Source organism: Melopsittacus undulatus, chromosome 6, assembly GCF_012275295.1.
Source record: "Melopsittacus undulatus isolate bMelUnd1 chromosome 6, bMelUnd1.mat.Z, whole genome shotgun sequence".
NCBI lineage: Eukaryota > Metazoa > Chordata > Aves > Psittaciformes > Psittaculidae > Melopsittacus > Melopsittacus undulatus.
The window spans coordinates 19112002-19133447 of record NC_047532.1 but is presented as its reverse complement, the minus strand read 5'-3'; the positions used below and the strand labels follow the sequence as shown (position 1 = coordinate 19133447).

Sequence of the window (21446 nt, the reverse complement as noted above, 5' to 3'; positions counted from 1 at the left end):
GTAGGGGAAAACCTTCAACATCTGACAAAGGTATATCCACATCACACTCACCAGAGTGCAGAAATACAGACTTGCACTAGCTTGGACTGTGGTGGACACACAAAGCAACCACAGCCCTGTTAAACATAGAGGCCACCAGCCCAAATGACCATCAGTCCCACCTTTCCTGCCCCATGGCAAGGCCCAAAAGAGTTCCTTCTTTGCCTGGTGCACCATCCTCGCGCCCCAAATAACTCAACTCCTGTCTGGGATGAAAGCACAGCAGCCTCCCCTCCTCTGGTTACACTCCTCACACTTGCTGCCTTTATCTCTGCAACTGCAACGGTGCAGAGACCCATTCCTTTCACAGCACTGAAATCAGAGACCTCTGCCACAGCAGAGCTCTTCAGCTTGGCCACTCCAACACCTCAGCACTCCCCCAGCTTCCTCGAGCCCTTTCTGCAGGGCTCTAAGACCTACAAGCATCCAGCTGCTACCAGATCCCTGCTCAGCTGAGAGATCACTCTCCGATCAGCAGGCCCCCAGATACATTCAGGTATCCCAGACCCTTGATTTTCCCTGGCTCTCTGAGCCAGCGAATTCCCAGTGCTTGCTGTTCCTCTCCAAGAACAGTTCTCTGCCTCTAATGCTTTGCTGTCTGATCTCCTTTTCTCCTTCAGTTTTGTTCTGGTTTCTTCCTTCGCTGTGTTACAAAGCTGTGAAGAGCTCTTGGCATGGAAGATGAGTCAGGACAGATACACAGGGGGAAGGAGACAAGCTCCCTGCCTTGAAGTCAGGTTCACTGCCTGCGTCATTGTTATTAAAAATAGATGAATGGCAGTGCTCTTTGCATTGGAGGAGAGACAGAGGAGATGTAATATCCCGGGCTGCCGAGCAAATGCTCCCTCTGCCTGCCTGCAAGTCACCCATAGCATCTTCTGCTCTTTGATAAATTCCTTTTTTTCTTGGCTCTGACTTGTGGGATTTAATTTGCTTCCCATAAGAAACTTTTAACGTTTCAACCTTGGGGAATGGGGGATGACTCACTTTGGATTAGCTCTTCTGCTCCACTCAGTTGGCAACCAGCTCCCTTGGGAACTGAAAATCCCTGAGTTCTGAGTTGTCTCCCTTTGAGAGCATCCCCTCTCCCCATCCTGCAGCAAAGTGCTTCATGAGGATGAGAGCAGCCATCTAAGGGTGATATACTGGCCCGTCTAACCCAAGACCAACCCTAATCATGCCCAGTCCTCCTGAAAAAAGCAGGTTTGCAGGGTGGCATGGGACAGGCTGGGATGTGCTGACCTCTTTGCAAGGCCAGGGTGAGATACCCCATCCCTGGCAGTGTTCAAGGCTGGGTTGGAAGGGGCTTTGAGCAACCTGCTCTAGTGGAAGGTGTTCCTTCCCATGGCAGGGGCTTAGAACTAGGTGAGCTTTAAGGTGCCTCCCAACCCAAGCTATTCTAGGATTGTATGTGTAACAGCGGTGCTCCCAGTGCCCCATGGCAAAGGGCAGAGGACAGAGGAGCTGAAGCACAAGAAATGGCATGATTTACCAGAGAGCTCCTACTGCTGCCACTGCTCACCTCCATGCTGCAAAAAAGGAGGTGGTCACTCTTCAGGTTGTGTGGGGCCATGCTAGGTGACAGCGGCAATGGGACCAAAGCCTCACCGCTGCTCTGTTCACTATGGGTGCTGGGGGCACAGCGTGAGCACTGAGCTTACACATCTTCCCCAGGACCAAGATTTCCCTCCCTCCTACCTATACCCTGACTTCCCCTCAGCCTTTTTGCTGCCACTATTTTCCACTCATTTATTTTCTATGATCTGCTTCTTCCTATTAAATTAACGTAATCAACATTATCATCTCTGGCCTGCACCGTGCTTTGGCCACCAGCCAGAAACAAAAGGACAGGAACTAAATAAAGCCACTGCAAAAGAGAACGTGGAGACTGACAGAAGTCGATGGGTTTGAGCACAAAACTTTCTTTCAGAAGTTATTCTAAGTCTTCAACTCTTGCTGCTACCCAGACCTGTCTGGCCTAGGTACTGCATGGGTTTGCCAAGGGTGTTTTCAGCCATCCTCAAGGACAGGTCAGGGCAACCACCTCCTGAGCATGTCGGAGCCCCTACATAACCCACACGGACACAGGGGGCTGCTGCCTGGTGTCTAAGGGGAGCATTTTTGCTGTTCCATGAGAAAGAGGCTGTGCACTAACAGGGGGATGTTAAAGTGCCCCTTGGTTCTGCTCCCTTCTCCAGGGTGGGAGAGCAGCAGTGTCACCACAAAAACAGTCATGTTGATGCAGTCACTTCTCTTGCTTCCAACCTCCCCCTCCGTGCTATGGGGAGCGGAAGATGCCTCATTAGTGTGTTAATCGCAATCCTAATGAGTGCAGGGATCAGCCAAAGTAATAGCAGTGACCTGCAGGGGGGCTCATCTGCTCAGGTTTATCGCGCTGCTCACAAGACCCTTGGGGAAATGCCAGCCCATCGCTCTCCTTGTCCCCCAGCTGCTGAAGACATCCGTGCCTTGTCTATATGCTTAATTAAAGCAGAGGGACCGGTAACCTTGACGACTGAGAGCCACTATCTGTAAGCCAGCTGAGATGGATATTGTTCCGGCGTCTCCAGAGAGAGACCAGAGAAGAGATGTGAGTCAGAAGCTTGCAGGCGTTGGACGTGCTCATGAACTGTGGTCACAGCCAGCAGTGCTGACATTCCTTGGGGTCATGTCCTCCCCAGGGATGGGTGTCTGGAAATACCCTGGACCCTTGCTGGGCAGATGTAGCACACTTCCCACCACCCTGAGGTGCTGGGTTAGGGGTGCACACTGCAACACCAAGAGCCCAAGCTTGTCTGGTGCAAAGGGGTTTTTGCTCTGCAGGGCAGCCCTGTGGTGACTATGGGGAGTAGAAGACTTAAAACTTCCCAAGAAGTTGTAAATATGCTTAAAATAATTCCCCTTAGAATTGGGAAATTTGTGCAAGCCCAATCACTTCTGCCTTAATGGGATGACAGAAAATGGTACATTTAGTTTTGGTGGTGATTAAGTAGCAAGCAGTTAGAAATACATTTCCAATGAGGGGCAGAGATTTAATGTTTGAGTTTTTTTATGAGCTGGTAAAAGATGTGATCAGTTCTGCATCAGATCAACCCTGTTCTCCTCTCGCTGCCCCTGAACTGAGGGCAGAAGCTACTGAGGATTGCACATTGAAGAAGGAAGGCAACACTTCTGGGGGAACAAAAATGTTTCCGCCTTCCTCCCCTGTCCTGTGGTGCTGCAGACACGGGTATTGGGATGAAGAAGGGGAGCCACAGCCTCGCATCTGCAAAAGCAGCATAAGAGAGTGTCAGCAAGAATCATAGATGCCTCCAAGGCCTCGTGTTCTTTGTACCTTCCAGGCAAAGGGCATCTTCCCAGGTCAGAGGGGCCCCAGATCTCTGTGTGTTTCTGTGAGAGCTGATGGGACAGGGCAGGAGGGCTTGCTCTATCTGCACCACATGAGGCCGGGTTGGGGAGGAAGCACCATGACAAGGTATTTGCAAAAAGGTTTTTGGCCCTCCCAGAGAACACAGGGTGCCTGGCTGGGAGCCTGCCCACTGCCAGCTTTGTAATGGGGGTTCTCCCTCAGAAATGCTGACCAGAAGAGAGCGGTCAGTCTTTCTGAGGGACCTTCACAGTGCCTGGATGGGGCTGTCCAGCACCCAGGAGGCTGGGAGGGACATGGGGCCACAGGGCTCCCCATGGGCTGCAGAAACCACCCGTGGTATCTTGAGCACCCAGCTCAGCCCTGGCCAGGACAACACCCAGGGGTGCTTGGAGCAGTGCTACACCCAGCTGTGCCCACAGGCACAGGTACCCAGAAACAGTGCAGGGGCCCCAGAGCAACGTCCTGTCTTGGACTTGGCTGCTGTCACCATCTCTGTATGGAGCAGAAGTTGGGTGCCAGGCTCAACTGGGGGTGCCAGGGGCAGACTGGGGGTTTCGAGGGCCTGGACCGGGATCACTTGGACCAGCACAGAGTGATGAGGTGGTTCAGAACCAGATCAGGGATGCACAGCACGGGGACGGACGAGACCAGGGCTGCGCTGCCCGAATCGGGGATTACTGCTCCGCGGGTGCCGGAGCCAGTGCAGGACGGGACCAAGAGCGCCCAGCCCGAACCGGCGGTGCCGGGGACCGACCGGAGATGCCGGTGGCGGTGCCAAACCGGACCGCGGGTACCGGGGAGGGAACCGGGACCAGCCCAGAGGGCTCTGCCCGTAACGGAGACGCAGGGAACCGGCCGGGAGTGCGGGGGGTAGCCCCCTCCCCGCGCCTCCAGGGCCGGGGGCTGCACCACGTGCCGCCCGCCCCGCCCCGCCTCGGCACCGCCCCGGTGCCGCCGGCGGAGCCAGCGCGGATCGGCCCAGCATGGAGGGGACGCGGCGCGCCCTGCTCCGCCTCGCCGCGGCTTGCTGCCTGCTCTGCGCCCTGCCAGGTACCGGGGACGGCAGCCCGAGGGGTACCGGAGCACGGGGAGGGAGCTCGGGGGGGTCCCCCAGTCTCGCCGCGGCGGGGAGCGCACCCCGGGAGCAGCCGTCGGGGCAACGCCGGGGCCCGGGCTCCTCCGCCCGCCGGCGGGGCGGTGGGAAAAGGAGCTGGGGATCCCTCCTCGGGGACGAGAACCTCCGGGGAGCAGGGCCCCAAAACTCGGCTCAAGTGCCCTGGCTCCGGCCGGCGAGCAGGGAAAGTGGCCCGGAGATGCCTGGGGGGGGAGCCCGGCGAGACCCACGCTCAGGGCGGCAGCGAGGCCGCCCTCCCGGCCCTGCCCATACACGGCAGCGCGGCTCTGCCGGGGGCCAGCGGCGCCGGCCCGCGATCACCTCCTCGGCGCGGCGAGGAACCGAGGAGATGCTCATGGAGGGGAGCGGCGAGCCCGGAGGGACTCTCCTACCGGCCCCCATCCCTACGAGCCCGCTCTGTCCCACCCTGCAGCTCATGGGTCCCCACAAGCAGTTGCCGAGCTCCCATCGAGGGGACTCCTGACAAAGCTCGAGCGCTGCCGCCTCCCCGCAGGCACCGGGCGCCTGTCCCGCCGTGCTGCGGGAGAGCGATGTCGGTGTCCGGGATGGAGCAGGAGCCAGACCCCGGCCCGGGCAGCGTTTCCCACGCTGTGTTTCGGCAGCATGCCATGAGCAGCATGTCCCCACGTGGGCAGGCGCAGTCTGCAGCGTGGCGCTGACAGCCCCGTTCACCGGCACGGCGCCGGGCCCTGCCGCATGGCTGGGAGCGGGCCCGAGCCGGGCTGCCGGCATCCCCGCCACCAGACCCTGGCAGTAACAGGAGTCTGAGCTGGCATCTAGGGGCTTGCCTGGAGCTCGGGAAGCAAACGTGTTTCCTCTTCTTTGAGGCTGAGAATAAACTCTTAGCCAGACTCTAGCAGGATGATGGAAACAGTAGGGATGGGGGGGAGGGGGGGGGGGGTAACACATAGAAACTTTAGTCTCTAATCATTAACTGTGTTGGTAAAACCTTGGTGTAGGTGCCTGCGGGGCTGAGCTCCAGCAGTGAGAGCAGTGCTCATGCACACATTCGGGTTTTAGTGCTGAATGCAGTTTGGCTGGGTTTGAGGCTGAGCACAGGGAAACAGTTCCAAACCAACCCCGTTTATGTGGGCAAAGCCTCGGGTAGTGCTGTTTGCTGTGTATGGCTGTGCTGTGATGGGGTCCAGGGACGTGAGCAGCCACTGGCAAAGGAATTACTTGCTGGCAGAGGAATAACAACTTGGGATTTCTTATCATCGGGGGGAGGAGGAGGAGGTCAGGGTTGCACTGGTTGTGTCAGCAACGTTTCTGCCCCTGGCACACTGGGGTACCCCCAGGGAGCCCCTTGCTCCAGCTGGCTCCTTGGAGCTGTCTCACTGCAAAGTCCAAGACTCAAAACTGCTGGAATGTAACAGAATTAAGGTTGTGCTGAGCTTTTCCTGGAATCTTTCACTCTTAGTGTCCCAGTCTCAAAGTCCCTTCACAGCCACAGGAAATGGCACCTATGCAGCTGGCCTGCCCCTTGTCCTCATGGCTTTGAGATCCTCTAGCTAATCCCAGCCACAGTTTAGAGAGCAAATGTTTTGTGGAAACAGATGGCATGGAAGAGATGCCACCAATAAAAAATGCCCCATGGCAAGCTCAACACTTATATCGAGACACCAGAGAATCCAGCAGGACAGTGATGAAGGAAGCGAAAGGTTCATCTGGAGATTGTCCCCAAAGCCAACAGTCCCTAGACAAACCCATCCACAATGAGGCTCATCCCAGCTCCATGAGCTGGTCTCTGCCCTGCTCCTGATGCAGATCCTCTTGGTATCTTGGTCCAGCAGTTCCTGCTCCGGCTCCCTGGCCAGGTTTGCTGCGGGGCCGCAGAGGGGCTTGGGCTGCCATTCCTTGTGCTCTGCCCACCTCAGCTTCTCAATGCAGCCTTTCTTCACTGCCTGCGGAAATCCACTTCCTCCAATACCGTCAGCCATACAAATAAAACCCCAAGTAACTCTGTCCTGGGTATTTTGCTGCCTCCCCTCCCGTGTTGAGCTGCCTCACAAGCGGAGGGGACGGCGTGGGGCCAGGGGGGGCATGAGCACATAAAGCCCCGTCTGTCAGGGCTGCACACACAGGCAGGCAGTGTCTGCATCCCTGCAACAGATTTGCAATGATTTTTGTTTCTTTTTTTGCCCAGGGCAAGGGGGAGTGGATGGACAAGGGGGAATGGCTTTAAACTGAAAGAGGGGAGATTTAGATTAGATAGTAAGAAAAACTTCTTCACTGTGAGGATGCTGAGGCACTGGCACAGGGTGCCCAGAGAGGCTGTGGCTGCCCCATCCCTGGCACTGTTCAAGGCCAGGTTGGACAGGGCTTGGAGCAACCTGCTCTAGTGGGAGGTGTCCCTCCCCATGCAGGGGGTTGGAACTGGATGAGCTTTAAGGTCCCTTCCAACCCAAACCATTCTATGATTCTATGAGATCCAACCCCACCTGGCTGGGGCAGCTCCAAATCTTCTGCACCTAGAACTGAGCCACAGTTTGGTTCTCTCCTCAGGGCAGTACCTCTGCCTGTGTGGGGTCGCCCCAATGCTTCACTCCCTACCCAGCCCCATCCTGTCATGCCATCAGTCTTCAATGCCATTTCTGCATGTGCTCTTCCCCCAGCTCCAGGTGCAGAGTGCATCTTGGCTCCCTGCTGCCCTTCCATGGCCTGACCCCTTGGCTTCATCCGTCTGGGCAAAGGAGAGCAAGGAGGATCCAAAGCACAGAGGCCTCTCTCTTCTTCTTTTCAACCAAGACCCTCTGGGTGGGCAGACACAGTTCTTGTTGCAGGGCTTTCCATGGGGCGGCCTTGCGGTGCCTCTGACTGCCTTCATGCCCATCGCACTCTATGGGGCAGCTCTCATAAGGTTCAGCACTGCTTAGGTCTGGGGCCATGTCCCAAGCCCTGTAGGGCTACTCAGGGCAGAGCCAGGACACGTGCTTGTCCTACATGACCCAAACTACTGCTGCTCAGGGCAGGATGCACCCTCCAAGCCCCACAGCCTGTGAAACCAGCAGCCCCACAGCTGGAAGGTGCTGCTCTGGGCTGAGCAGGCTTCTTGATGTCCAGACTCTCCTGCAGCTCATGCCACACTGCACTGGAGATCAGGCTCCCTGCTGACATGGGGCTGTTATTAAGGCAACTGGCTAATTAATTTTCTCCTAATGATGTGCGTGCTTCCTCCACTGCAGCTGTGACTCCTGAGGTGACCAGGGCCAGGCTGGCTGATGCCAGAGTTTCCTGCTGTTGCTGTATTATTGAGGTTACACAGCCCCAGAGAAGGGCAGGCTTCCCAGGGCTCCTGTGTCCCCAGCAGCCTCTGGGCAAAGGGGTCTTCATCACAGCTCAATCCCTCCACCAAGGAACAAAGCAAACAGCATGGGAGCTTCCAGGGCACCTTCTTGCCAAGCAGGATGCTTCATAGCTGCATGCTGCCAGTGGAAAATAACTGGCTGGTGTGACAGTGGTAGCTGAGCAAGGCATCCTGCTCTCCCCTTTTGCCCTGCCATGGGAATCTGGGATAAGCCTTTTCACCTCTATAGTGGGGGATAAGTGATGGAGCTTCATGCAAACATGTGAGAAAGCTGTTTCTTGCATCTCTCCCTGCCCTGGCTGCTGTGGCAGAACCTGGGGCTGCCCCCTCCCTGGCTCAGGCTCCAGCACCACTGTGTGCTCAGGGCATGTCTGTGCTGTTTATGGGTTTTTCTAGCACAGAAGATTCTGACCTTGACATTTATGGTACTGTTTCCAGGGCTGCTCCTCTCTGCTCTTGAAACTCTTGCTCTGCTTTGCCATGCTGTGCCACCCTGGGCTGGTTGTCGCTGTTCCAAATGCGGTTCCAATACAATCACAATAGTTTGGGTTGGACGGAACCTTCAAAGGTCATCTAGTGCAAACCCCTGCAATGAGCAGGGACATCTTCAACTAGATCAGGTGCTGGGCTGTCCTTCCCCAGCACCCAACTGAGTGAGCTGTGCACACTCAGTGCCCCATATCTAATCTGAGCCCCGTCTCGTGCTTAGCTCGTGGACACCTGCCTATCAGGCTGGAAGGAGCTTCTCAGTCAGGAGACCCGGTTTCTATTCCTGTCCCTTACCACAGCAGTGGCTTTGCAGTGTGCCTGGCCTGGCAGCTTTCCAGGAGGTGCTTGACGCTCAGCACTGCCAGTTCACACCCCCCAGTTTTGCTGCCTGCGCAACAGGGCACAGCTGAGCTCACAGAGGCCACATGTGGTGAATTGAATTGCTGCCACATGAGAGCTTCACTATGGTCCCGAAGAGGCTGAGAGGTCTGATCTGTCCCTGCACCAAGACTCCTCAGCAGACAGAGCCTGTTCAGCCTCTCTCTGCTGGGATGGGGATGGGAACAGTCCTGGCATCAGCCCTGGCCGAGAAAGCACTGGATCCTGCAGCAAATGCAACCCGGTGGCATCCTGCCTCCATCGAGGTATCCAGGTATCCAACTGGAGCTGAGTTTACAGAGCAGTTTCCCTTCATACCGGATCTGCATCTCCGAGCTTTGCTTCATTGTGATGAGGATGTTTGCTCTACAGCATCCCTGGGTGCATCTGGCATGTACCTGAAGAGCTCTAGAAATCTCTTCTGCCACTTGGGGCTTTTTAATTCCAAGCTCTGAGTTAAGGAGAAGAGGTCAGGCTGAGCCAGTGTCTAATCAGCAGCTACTCTGGTTCTGCTTTCACATGAAATGAAGAGCCTCAGTTTTAAATCCCACTGTATGGTTTTATTTGCATTTGTGCTCAAGCTCTTTTTCCTTGAAGAGGTTGTTTAATTACCATTGGTTGGTAACCATAAAAATGTAATAACTGGCAACAAAAGATAATTTCTACACTTAATGGGGTACTTTGCTAAGCAACAGGATATAATATAATTGCTTAAATACGTATAGGTTACAGCTTATGCTGTTACTTTTAAAACATACTAATTTTGCATTTTACTAGGTTGTTTGCAACTTAAGCTGTTACACTTAAATGGGAATTGAATTCAGTGCACGAAAATAGCATTTTAGAAGGGCTCGGGTGCCTTTTCAATGAATCAGAGTAGGGGTTTGACAGTGCGCTCTGTAGGAAGCTGCTTTAAGTGAGGTGCTATCTGCAGACAGTGACAGCCCATGCAGGAGGATACATCCACACCAGGGAGCCCTGCTCCCAAAGGCGCTTTCCCGAAATCCTGGGTGGACTTTTTCTTGTCTTTGTGCTCAGCTCTTGCCTGGGTCTCTCTGTGTCTCTTCCAGTGGTGACTGCAGCCTGCTTCCCGCTGCCCTGCTCTCTCTGAAGCCCCAGCAGCCAACCTGCTGCTGCCTTCCTTACCTTATGTGGCTCTCCTACATCTCACCCTGAGAGATTTTAGAAGCCTATGGTTTTGGGTTTGTTTTGTCCCTTGGGGAGCTCAGGCTGCTGTTTCTGGCTGAGATGAGAAGGAGGGTGCAGAGGATGCTGCTGGGACTGGTGCAGGAGGGTTGTGTCAAGAGCTCGCCTGCAGGCTGGTCCAGCTGAGGCCCTGCACTGTCTCTCTCTCACTGCCTTGGTTTATTCTGAGATCAAAATGGATGGTGGGGTGGCTGCTGTGGCAGAGGATGGAGGAGACATCCTCAGTCTCCATGGCTGCCCTGACACAGCAGCAATGCTCTGTGCTGGTTGTGCAAACCTTCCTCAGCCCCTCACTTGGCCCCAGCCCTGAAACATGGGCAGGGAGCACAAAGCAGGAACGGCCCCCCATCTCCTGCAGAGCTGGCTTCCTTCACTTCTCTCAGCTATGGCATATTTATACCATGTCTACTCTGGAGCTGCTGGGAGCTCGGGTTGATGCATGGAGGTCCCTTAGTGTTGGAGAGCGGCTGAAACTGTGGGCTGATGCTCAGAGCCCTCCCTTCCCTCATGAAGAGTTTCCCACCCTTGTCCAAGGCAGGGGCTTCTTGGCCGGCTGCATCCCTCCTCCCTTGGGACTGTTCTCTTCCTTCACCCCTCTCGTTTCCCAGACAGAGGTCACTGCAGTCAGCACTGTCTGATGGGAGCTGCCGCTCCAGATCCACCTCCCTGCCCTAGTGTGGTCTGAGACAGCTGGTTCTCACCATGCACAGACTGAGCCTGGGGGTTAGCACAGACACGGGGCTGCAGCCAGGGAACCTCCAAGCGCTCTGCTTTAGCAGGCACTGCAGTGTGACCAAAGCAAACCCACCCCTGGTTCCCAGAGATGCTGTTATTATCAGAGTTCTTGCTTGCAGCTGGTCTTGCTTCTTCACTTGCAGCACAGTCGTGGTTGCTTTATTATGGATTCAGGAGTGACTGCACCTTCACCAGCTGCTTTGGGGTGCTGCAACTGTCCAGCCTTGGAGCATCCCAGAGAAGTTGAAGCATATCCACACTAACTCCTTCCCCTTTCCAGCTGAGACAAGATGGGCATGTGGTTCTCTCTTCTCTCCTGGAGCTGATGGGGGTGATGCCTTAGGCTTTCCTGGCATATGGTGCAGGAAGCAGAGCTCCTCCAGGAAGACGCCAGAGTAACGAGCTCTGACCTGTGTCTCTGTAACTAACTAATAAACAGCTAAAACCATCATTGCTCGGTGACTGGAGCAGCAGGGACAGTGCTGGAGATGGGGATTTTCCGACCTCTTGGGCACCAGGGATCCAGAGCAAACCACAGTGCTGGGACCCTGGAGGATCACAGCTGCTGTTGGGTTTGCTGGGTCTCATCCAGCACAGGCAGCAGCAGCAGAGCTGTGCTCCCCACACAGGACTGCAGGGTTTGTACAGCACTGGGTGGAAATGGATGGCCTCTTTGAGTGATAAATCTCTGGGAAACAAAGTTGTGGCGTTGCAGTAATGATGTAGCAGATCTTAATGCAAGACACTGTGCGGGAGTGTTTTTATTTTGAAACCAAGCTGAACTACAACTCATTAGTGCTTGCACTCCAATGCTCACAAGCACCAAGTGGAGCTTATAGGGTGTTTCCCCAAGTGCTTTGCTTGGCGACTGTGTGCTGGCTTTGGATGTGCTCTGAGCTGACAGACAGATGAGATGGTGATCTTTCTGTCTGTCCCCAAGTGATCATTATTTACTCACTGTCCTTTGTTTCTTTATCCATCTTAAGGCTCTTGCCTTGTTCTCTATCTTCCCACCATCATCTCTTAATGGCTTGAGTCTTTGTGTTAGCCTGGTTTAGGCTCTCCCTTTTTTTCAGGCTCTCCTTTGTTTTCTGAGCTGGTTGCACTGTGATGAGCAGGGCTGGATGACCTGCTAATGCAGGTGCCATCAACACCTGCCACATTCAGAGGCGTCGGAGGGGTTCCTGCTGCTCCAGTGGCTCCTTTTCCTGCTCTATACCTGCCAGTTTTCTGCAATCTCTTCTTCAGTTCTCTACAAAGCAGGTTTTACACAGCACAGTGCTGTGATACACCAGAGCCGGGCCAGCTGCCAGCACAAGCCTGTCTGCAATGGTCCTGCTAAGTTCCTGTGGGATGCAGGACTGGAGCAGCCTGTCCACCCAGGCACCACTTCTTCAGTGGTCACTTACACAGGGCAGTTCTGCTGGAAGGAGACATGTGGCTATATAAGGATACAAGAACTTAGGTGAATACAACTCCCACTAGCTCTCCCTCTCTCAGACAGCAGGGAGCTGTCTGTACAGCCCATCCTTATTCACAGGGGAGGGGAGCTGCTTGAACCCACAAACCCTGCTGCCCCGCAGCACCTCCTGGCAGAGATGCCAGCTCCTGACACTGATGTGACTGTTTCAGAGCTGCTCGGGCCTTTGTACAAGACAGCTCTTCCCAGATCTTTCCTCTGCATGACCCCAGGCACAGCTTGCCACCCCGCTGGAGCTGTCCTGGGCACAAGCCAGCTATTCAAAGCAGCACGTAGCCAGGCTTGCCACTGGCCAGGCACCTGGCCACCACCTTTCCTGTTTACCCCATGGTGACAGCGCAGCTCTGTGTGTGTCTTGCTGCATAGCAGCAGGTAGTTGGGTATTTACAGAGCAAGCATCTGCCAGTGCCCAGCCAGGATCTGTCAGCGTTCCCCCCAGTGCAGGCTCTGGAACTGCTGGGATCTCACCCAAGAGGCAGCATGTTTGGTTTCAAGCTGGAAATTCTCACATGAAGGGCTGTGTGGTTTGGTGCCTGATCCTGGGAAATGCAGTGCTTGGGTTTTTCCCTTCTGGGTGTTACTGGTGTACTGTGTACCTTAGATCCGTTTTAGATTAGACATTAGGAAGAAATTCTTTACTGTGAGGGTGCTGAGGCGCTGGCACAGGTTGCCCAGAGGAGCTGTGGTTGCCCCATCCCTGGCAGTGTTCAAGGCCAGGTTGGACACAGGGGCTTGGAGCAACCTGGTCTAGTGGAAGGTGTCCCTGCCCATGGCAGGGGCTTGGAACTGGATGAGCTTTAAGGTCCCTTCCAACCCAAACCATTCTATGATTTCAGAGAGCAGCTTGCTTTGGTTAGAGGCACATTCTGGCTATAGACGGCTGGATCCAGGCGAAGCCAAAGGGAGCATCACTTACACCTTCAGTCCTCATGTTCAAGTTGCTGCAGCTGGGGCTCCCCTTGAAAGCTTGTTCTGTGAATGTGTGGAGCAGGATTGTGCTGCCTGCTTGTGCATCCCCCATGGAGCCCTCCTGGGACTGGGGCCCTGGGCTGGGGAAGCACAGCTCTGTCAGGCTGCTGTTAGGTTTTGAATTCTCCAGCTGATCAGGGTACTGCAAAGGTCTCTTGAGAGAGATGCACTGTGTCTTTTTTTAGGGCCTGTTAAGTGCTGTAGCTGGAGAAGCACTCTGATAACTGTGTCTGTTCTGAAGAGCTTTTAAAAACTCCCGAGTTTTCCTCAAAGCCTTGGTATGAGAGTGGGCTGCTTTGTTGGTGGATGAATGCTTCCTGGTTACAGCATCTGCCTCAGATGCTTCTCCACTGTGGAGAGCAGGTATGAAGGTGGGTTTTCTTCAGTACCTGTGTTTTTTCCTGCAGTTGGCTCCTCATGCCTCTGTGGCTTGGTTAGAAACTTGAACAGAAAGCATCAAAATATTGACCATGCAATGTTTTTAAATTGTCTGGAGAGTCCATCCTGCTGGCGCTCCATTTCTCTGTTTTCTTCCTGTTTACACCCTGAGAAACCCTCACAGGACCTGTGTTTATGAATGGGCAGTGTAAGAGCTTTGTGGTGTTCCTTCCCCCTCATGCTGCCACTGTGTCTAGCAGCTTAGGATCTGAGGGCATCCTTGCTTGCTGCAGGTTCCTTCTAAGGAAGCTGGCCTTGTTAGTGTAGTGGGAGGCTGACTAGCCCCCCCCCCATTTCTGTGACAACAGTTGCACTTTATGGTGGTGATGTGTTCATAAATAGCTCATGAAGGCGGCTCCCAAAGCACACCACCAGCCCTGCTAGCTGTAGTACTCTTGCTACCTATTTCACCTTTCCCTCTAGCAGCAAGCCCACACTACTAAGATGACTAGGATATATGCTTTACCCTTGCCAGCAGAGACTTTTAAAATGCTTTTCTACACTCTGTCAGTCCAGGGGAGCTGGGAATCTACTGCCACTTCTTCCCCACTTGTATTTTTTCCTGTACATTGCTGACTCCCAACGAACCAAGGAGGACTTACCTAAGTTTGTCACACAATTGGGTCTCAGGTGGTACTTTTAAAAACCCAAATCCCCTAAAAAGGTTTAAAAGGTGCTTGAGGATAGAGGGGTTAAAGATGCTAACCCCACAGAATAGGAGCACAGTGAGGAGGAGGTCCCCACCTTACAGAGGGATAGAAGAGCTGTACCCCTTCTTCAAGTGTGAACCTGGAGTTAAAGGGATGGAGAGGTTCAGTTCCTGGCCTTCCTCTCTGTTTTTCCTCTCAGTGTGGGATCTCTGACAAACTTCTGATCATTTCTTTACTCTGTTCCATAGGAGAGTGTCAGAAGACAGCAGAGATGACACCAGCTTTTCTTAGCACAGAGCCAACCTCGCATCAGCCAAGGGAAGCCTCTGCCTTCAGTGCAGTGACTGGTGCCATTCCCAAGACAAGCCTGGAGAGAAACTTGACTGCTGCCACACTCAATGCCACTGGAGCCCATGCTACAGAGATGGAGGATGCCTCCATCCCTACCACCCCCATGGTGGGCACCAAGGAAGAGACACTGCAGGCTTCCACCACTGCCAGCACCGAGGATGTCACCGTTGCACAGCATGAGCACCACAACATGATCTTGTCAGTCAACAGCAGCACTGAAATCCTCTCCCCTGTCCCAACTGCCAGCACTCTGGAAGAAAGCCAGCCCCACCACGATGTCCCTGAGCCTTTCAACACAACTGAAGAAATGGAGGAGGCCAGTAGTGCAACCCCCACGCCTCCCCTGAGCAGTGTGACAGGTGAGGTTTTGCCTTTTCTGCCTGTGCAGAAAGTCCTGCCCCAAGGATGCACAACCTGGGAACTCCTGGGAGCTCTCAAGGCCAGTTCAGTGGGACTGACTTGCAGAGCTGCTGTTAATTCAGCATCCACTTTGCAAAACTCATTAGTTTATGATATTAAGTGTGCTGGCTGCTTTCCAATGAGGACATTGATTGTGTGCAGGGATGTCCTTTATAGATCTCATCCAAAACGATGTACTTCAGCAGTGCTGCACAGCTGGGCTCATCCAACATCAGAGCGGGGGCTCAATAGGAGCTTTTCCTGCAGCAAGCAGAATGGAGCAGCACACCCTCCTTTAAACAAAGCATGGAGAAGGGCAGGCACAAGCATCAGCCCATCCATCTCTGGGCAACCATGGGAACCCCTACCCTACCTCCAGATCCCTCCTAGGCAGCGTGAGGACTGGCTGTAGGTCTGTGATTCCAGTCTCACCCATCTTGGGGCCTGCCAGGCTGTCACACACCCCTGATGCAAGGCAGCTGTTGATTGACCATTGATGTGCATGGTGGTCATGCACAACCACATCCTTCACCCTGGCTGGTGTCACGAGGTCCTGCTGTTCTGTGATCCACAGACACATCATCACAGGGATGATGATACTCAGTCCCTGGGCAGCCCCTTCTGTGATCCCTGTAAGAAGGGATGGGAGACCTTTCCCAGTCTCTTGCTCAGGGGTGACCCTCAGCTCTGTGCAGAGCTGTTCGAGGTTACTCTACTTGTCCTTTGTCCCCAAGAGGACAGGACTTGTGGGCCCGGCTGAGGTTGGCTGACATTGCACATTGGCACATAACAAAAAACAAGAGGGCTTTCTAGGCACTGTGGCTGTGCTATAAAACTTGTTTATTTCCCAAAGGGTTGTCAGTAAGCTGCTTTTTCTGTAGTCCCAACAGTCTTCCTTACAGCCCTGCTTACATCTTGTCACAGAACAGTGCACTTGCACTCTATCCTTTGAAATAATTGCTTGGTTCTATTTTGCAGCAGCAAGTAACAGCTCTCAACCTTTTGGTGGGCAGACCATGGGACCCACAGCAGCAACGTCTGAAACCAGGCCAGGAACAAGCCCTGTGGGTGCCACAGAGGAGAGCGCCACAGAGGAGAGCACCACAGAGCCCAGAACCTCCTCTGCTCCCATCTCAAGCACAGGGAGCATGTCCTCTGCTACTGCCTCCAGCACTGCAACAGTGAGACCCCTTGTGACCAGCTCCTCATATGCTAGCACAGCTGCCATCCCCACCAGCACACCTACACTGGAGCAGGCATTAGAGCCCATGCATGAGAAAGCTTCTGTATTGGATGTTGGTGATGACGAAAATCCAGGTAAATGCTTTGCTTTTGTTTCTGCTCTTACAAAGAGTTGGGGCTACCTCAAATTGCCTCTCAGTTGTACTGAGCAGAACCAGCAAAGACAAGCTTTACTACTCCAGCCTTGAAGGTTCTCTTTTGGCCTCATTCCCTTGGTATCCTTGCAGAGCTACCCAGTTCCCCTTTGGCTGATACAACGAAGGCTGATCCCTTGGTGATCACTGTGATCTCTGTCTTCATTGTCATGGTGGGCATCCTAGGCCTAGTGGGCTTCCTGAGATACCGCCAGCACAACAGCCGCATGGAGTTCCGGCGCCTGCAGGACCTGCCCATGGTGAGTAATGCCTTCAGCCCAGCCTGACATGGTCTGGCTTGCTACTGGCTGCTCTGCAGTTCCCCTTCTACCACATTGGTAATGCCTTGGGTATTTGCAGCAGCATGAATGCTGATCACAACTCCTGTTCCCTCTTAGGTCCCTCTCCTTCAATCCAGGGTTTGAGTCAAGACAGCAAGTCTCGAGGTTGGCCACTAAAGAAGCTCTCTGCCTTTCCCTCACTCTGCAGGGGAATGCTAAGAGGTTAAATAGAGAGAGGAAGGGGAGCTCCATCCCAGCTTCCCCTGAAATGACACCTTCCTAGCTGCTCCTCCTGTATTCTTGATATATTTGCTTTGTGACTCTAACAAAGCAGATTCCGTGCTCTGCTCCAGCAAGATTGTCTGTCTGTCTGTCTGCATTTGAACTTTTGGGGATACAAAAACATATGAGGGTTTGAGAGGCTGGATTAGCTCTGGGGAAAATGCAACTAATTTGCTGTGCTTTCTGGGACAGAGGAATACCGAAAGGAACTTCTGCAGCTAGCAAGCAAGCTGATGCTGTTTCAAGTTGAGTGGAGTTTTCCACAGCCAGGGTTTTCTACATCCCTGCAGCAGGCAGGCTCTTCCTGAATGCACCTCTTCTCTCCAAAAGCTGCAGCAGGAGGAGAGAGTGACAGCCCAAGGAATTGCACAGGGACAGCATTTAGAAGGATTGCTGGGCAGAGGACCACACTGTGACAGTGTGGATGAGAAGGCTGTACTGCCTGCACAGCACTCTCCCAGGCTGGGACTGTGTGCCACCATGCAGACCTTTCATTAAAGCACACTCTTCTCTGCTTCTAGGATGACATGATGGAGGACACCCCTCTCTCACTCTACAGCTACTAGGCAACCAGGCTGTCCTCTGCCTGGCCGGCTGAACTTCCCAGAGGAGAAAGCCTTGAGGACTTCTTGAGGTCCCAGACGATCTGCTGAGGAATGAGGGGCTGTGATTTGCACACAACTGAAAGATCCTTTTCAGATGGCTTTTGGTTTTAGACATTTTCAATAGTTCAATGTTGAAGTTTTTATGCTGAGAAACAGAGCCCAAGTCTGGCCCTTTCCTCCAGGCTCTCCTTGAAACCATGCCCTGAAGAGGTGTCTCCTCCTTTTAGTGTGGTGACCAATTAGCCAAGACAACCTTTGCCATCATGTTCCACATGGAGCTCTTCTGTCCATCTAGGCGGCTGCTGCTTTCAGAGGAGATGGGCAAGTGATCCATACAAGAGCTCTTAACGCTGGTGGTGTCAGCACAGTGCTAGAAAAGGAGACTGCTGTTTTCTAAGGGAGCCAAGGATGTGGAAAGCAGTTGTCTTGGGCTCCTTCTTGTTCTGTATTTTTAAGGTTGTTTGGTTTGGGTTTTTTTCTTGCACTTTTTTTGTTCCCGTTTCAGCTTTTGTCCCAGGATTGGCACAGCCCATCCTGAAACACCTACCAGGAGGATGACAGACTGCTCCGCTTCCTTCCTACGTGCATACCTTTTCTCTTTAACCAGGGAAAACAGTTTTGTGGCCACTGGAGAAGTGCCCTTGCTACTTGATGTTGCTTTGAAGTTGCTGGGAGGAAAATGAACATAATTTTAGCTTAACAGGGCCTGATAGGAGTCAGTCTGTTGCAATTAGACACACTAATTTGGTCTCACCAAAATTAGGAAACCGTGTCTCCCATACTTGATGCCTTCAGCATATGTGTAAACTCTTTTCCCAGGCTCAGTAAATGCTTTAGTCTATTTCTCTGCCTGGATTGACACTTGCCTTTCCTCAGGTACCTCCCATTTTGCTGCTAGCATCTGGTTGCTGAAAGTTGTACAAAACTAGTACTGCACTCTGCCTCCTCTGCTATGCAAGGTCAAAGCTCCTTTACCTTCTAATGTTGGTCTTTGTGGCAGGTGGCATCTCATCATGAGGACAGATCTTGGATGTAGATGCCTTCCTCCCCTTCCCTTTCTAGGTGTTAGGCTGATTAGATTCTGCACTTTTGACTCAAAGTATCACTGCTGTAGACTGCATCTAAGGCTCCTGAGTCTCCTCAAGGAATGGACCAGGGTCTCTGAGTGTAAGTCTGAGGATCTTTTGGTGCCCTTGCCTCAGAAAGACCGTAGTGTGCATCACATGGAATTGTTCATGTAGTTAACACTTGCTCCTATTTTCTAATTCACATTTGACTGCAGGTAAAGAGAAACACATACCTTCTCTAGAGTGTTTGATTTGTGACTAAGCCAGTTGCTCCCTCAGGATACAGAAAGGGCTAGACAGAGATTGTCTACCACATTGCTCTTACAAGCCTCAGTCTATCCTCTCCTTTCAGTAGCAACACTCACTGACCCCACAAAGGACAGATACCAGCCCTCACTAGCAAAACTACCTTTTTTTCCCAGTGTTGTCATTACTTGTCTTAGCAGGGAAAGGGGAATTTTCCAGTCAGCAGGTCTTAAATTATCTGCAAAGCCCAAAGATTGAGCAGAACTGGTCTGGGTCAAATAGATGAACCACTAAGGCAGTGGTTCCTCCTTCCTGTGCTAGTACTGCCTGAAGTGGCTGACAAAACAGCTGCAGTGCAGTTTGGGTTCTGCTATTGGCTTTGGCCTTGCATCTGTTTATTGTAAGGATGCCCAGTAAAATAGGGAAGAGGGTTGGTTCTCTCCTACTATTACTGCATGAAAACTAAAGGGCAATTGTCACAGCTCCAAAGTTTTTGTATCAAGCATTGTCAGAGCAGAGCAATCTCCCTAGCTACAGACTTGTTTCCCCTGCTGGAGGGCAGGGTGCTACTGGTTTTTGGCACAAAGAGAGGCAACTTACTGGTGGAAAATAGAACTCCATCCTGGCTGGAACTGGTGCAGGCTGGCAGAGCTGGAAAGTGTCTCTGCACACAACAGAAAGGGCAGGGGCTGGTTAGTCTGGTTTCCCATACATCACTGTCCAGGGGAAAGGGCTGAGGAAGAAAACTCGCCCAACACCAAAGTGCAACTTTCTTTGTAAAATATGTTAATAGTGGATTATTTTTTTTCTGCAATAAAGTTACAAATGCCAAAGGTGTCCTGGTCCTCATGTTTTCATTGCAAACATCTAACTGAAAAGTGGTTGTAGATCACAGTGAATCCTGTTATAGATAAACAGCAGCAGTTTGGGGTAGGAAGACTTACAGAGCTGATACTGATGAAAATGCCAGACTGCTATAAATCACAACTCTAAGGGTTCAGAAGGACACCACCCCCTGCTTGTGTTGCTTCTTGTCAGGGTCATTCCCTGTCTGGGTTGAATGAGATTCATTTCTATGCAGTCAAATCAGTTTAATTCTCTTTCAGAGAGCCACACTAGACCAAATAATCTAACATAGACCTTTTGACTCTGTTCCTTTGCCTCTGATTGAAGATATCCTTATTCTCATCTGTTGTCAACTGTAACCCCAAACTCTATTTACAGAAATGTCCTGAAAGCCAGCCTAATCCAAACCTTAGTAGCATCATCTGTCATGCTTCTTTCTATAGTACAGAAGACAAAGCAAATTGAAAGGCACGTGCTTTTTTGTGTATGTTATAGCTGTTTTGAACTCTTCTCTTTGGAGCTCGGACCAACACAAAGGTAAGCATTTGTAGTTTGTTTCAAAAGCCAACTCTTGCTACAGAGCTGGTAAGAGTCTCTCCTGAGCTGTTAAAATACCTCAGCAAAATCACCCAGCTTATGTCATAGACTGTGTTCTGAGATTTTCTACTGCAAAAACAAAGTACAGCAAGTGAAACCACTCTATAAAAGCAAATCTCTGGAAGATCTAGAGCAAGGAGAGAGCAAACAAAGACTTCACAGCCTAGCAAAGTCCTTGCTCTGAATAATCTGAAGACTTGCAAGTGAACTCTAAACCCTGCAGAGATTTCAGTCCTGTCCCAACATACAACCATACAAAACGAAAGAGCTAAGTAACAGAACAAACATGCTACAACTAAGCCAGTCTCTTCTCAGGCTTGAAGTCAGCATCATTCTAGTGGTTGATGTCGGAGTTTCCTCTGTTCTGCCTTTTTACCACCAACCCCACTAAGAGCTGATTCATTCTTTGCAGAACAAACTGCTAAGAGGTAGCACAAGGCAGATCTGCATTAGCCAGAGGGGCAGCAGCAGGACAGGCTCATGCAGGCAGCCAGTCTTGGGAGGCACAAAGCTGATTGCCTTTGCTCAGCCAAGTTCTGACTTCCCAGCCAGGTGAAGCAGTCTCTGAGTGGCCAGGTTTGGAGAGAGACCATGGGCAGTTGTGTGGGCTTCATCTGTATGAGCAGCGAAGCAGACTGACAGAACCAGACAACAACTGCTGCCAGTTTCTGCATGTCTCCTTGGACAGCTCTTGCTGTTGATGAGGTTTAGTTTAATGCCCCTTAGGCTAAGGCACAGTTATGCTATTAATTAAGAAGGGAATGAAAATCAATTGAATCACATTTAAAGCTAAAGAGGAAGGAAAGAAACCCAGATAAAAGCAGAGTTTGTGACCCACCTGCCTTCTCTGTCCTCCCCTCCTCTTTGCAGACTCATGTTTTGAAGGGTAAGGGATCTAAGCAGATGAAACGACAATGCTAGAGCTGCTGGGCCAAGAGCAGGGCTACCTGTGCTACATACCAGTTCTCTGCCCATTCAGTTGTCCTCCATAGCTCAGTGCCTGGATTTTATACAATCACAGAATGGTTTGGGTTGGAAAGGACCTTAAGATCATCCAGTTCCAACCCCCCTGCCATGGACAGGGACACCTCACACTAGATCATGTCATCCAAGGCTCTGTCCAATCTGGCCTTGAACACTGCCAGGGATGGAGCAGGGATTTTAGCTTTCAATACTGTGTGTTTTCACCATTGTGTCAAA

General features: G+C 52.3%; 1 protein-coding gene across 3 annotated transcripts; it reads left to right on the top strand.

Moving 5' to 3' along the window:
* The first annotated feature begins 4359 nt into the window (after positions 1–4359).
* Positions 4360–19636, top strand: LOC115946848 (flocculation protein FLO11-like). Of its 3 annotated transcripts, none has more exons than XM_034064199.1 (5): positions 4360–4459; positions 14445–14906; positions 15928–16263; positions 16416–16582; positions 17407–19636. In XM_034064199.1, the coding sequence occupies exons 1-5, from the start codon at positions 4393–4395 to the stop codon at positions 17449–17451; spliced, it is 1077 nt and encodes a 358-aa protein (XP_033920090.1). In that variant the 5' UTR covers positions 4360–4392; the 3' UTR covers positions 17452–19636. The 3 variants fall into 3 exon arrangements, with proteins under 3 accessions (XP_033920090.1, XP_030906688.2, XP_033920091.1); XM_031050828.2 differs by having other exon boundaries at positions 15925–16263; XM_034064200.1 differs by lacking the exon at positions 17407–19636 and adding an exon at positions 16721–17400 and having other exon boundaries at positions 15925–16263.
* Positions 19637–21446: the final 1810 nt, after the last annotated feature.

Bases quoted from the DNA above. Each gene is read 5' to 3' on its own strand.
- LOC115946848 (XM_031050828.2), top strand. From the start codon at position 4,393: ATGGAGGGGACGCGGCGCGCCCTGCTCCGCCTCGCCGCGGCTTGCTGC. The intron at 4,460-14,444 runs GTACCGGGGACG...TCTGTTCCATAG, and splicing joins CCTGCTCTGCGCCCTGCCAG to GAGAGTGTCAGAAGACAGCA. The intron at 16,583-17,406 runs GTGAGTAATGCC...CTCTGCTTCTAG, and splicing joins GCCTGCAGGACCTGCCCATG to GATGACATGATGGAGGACAC.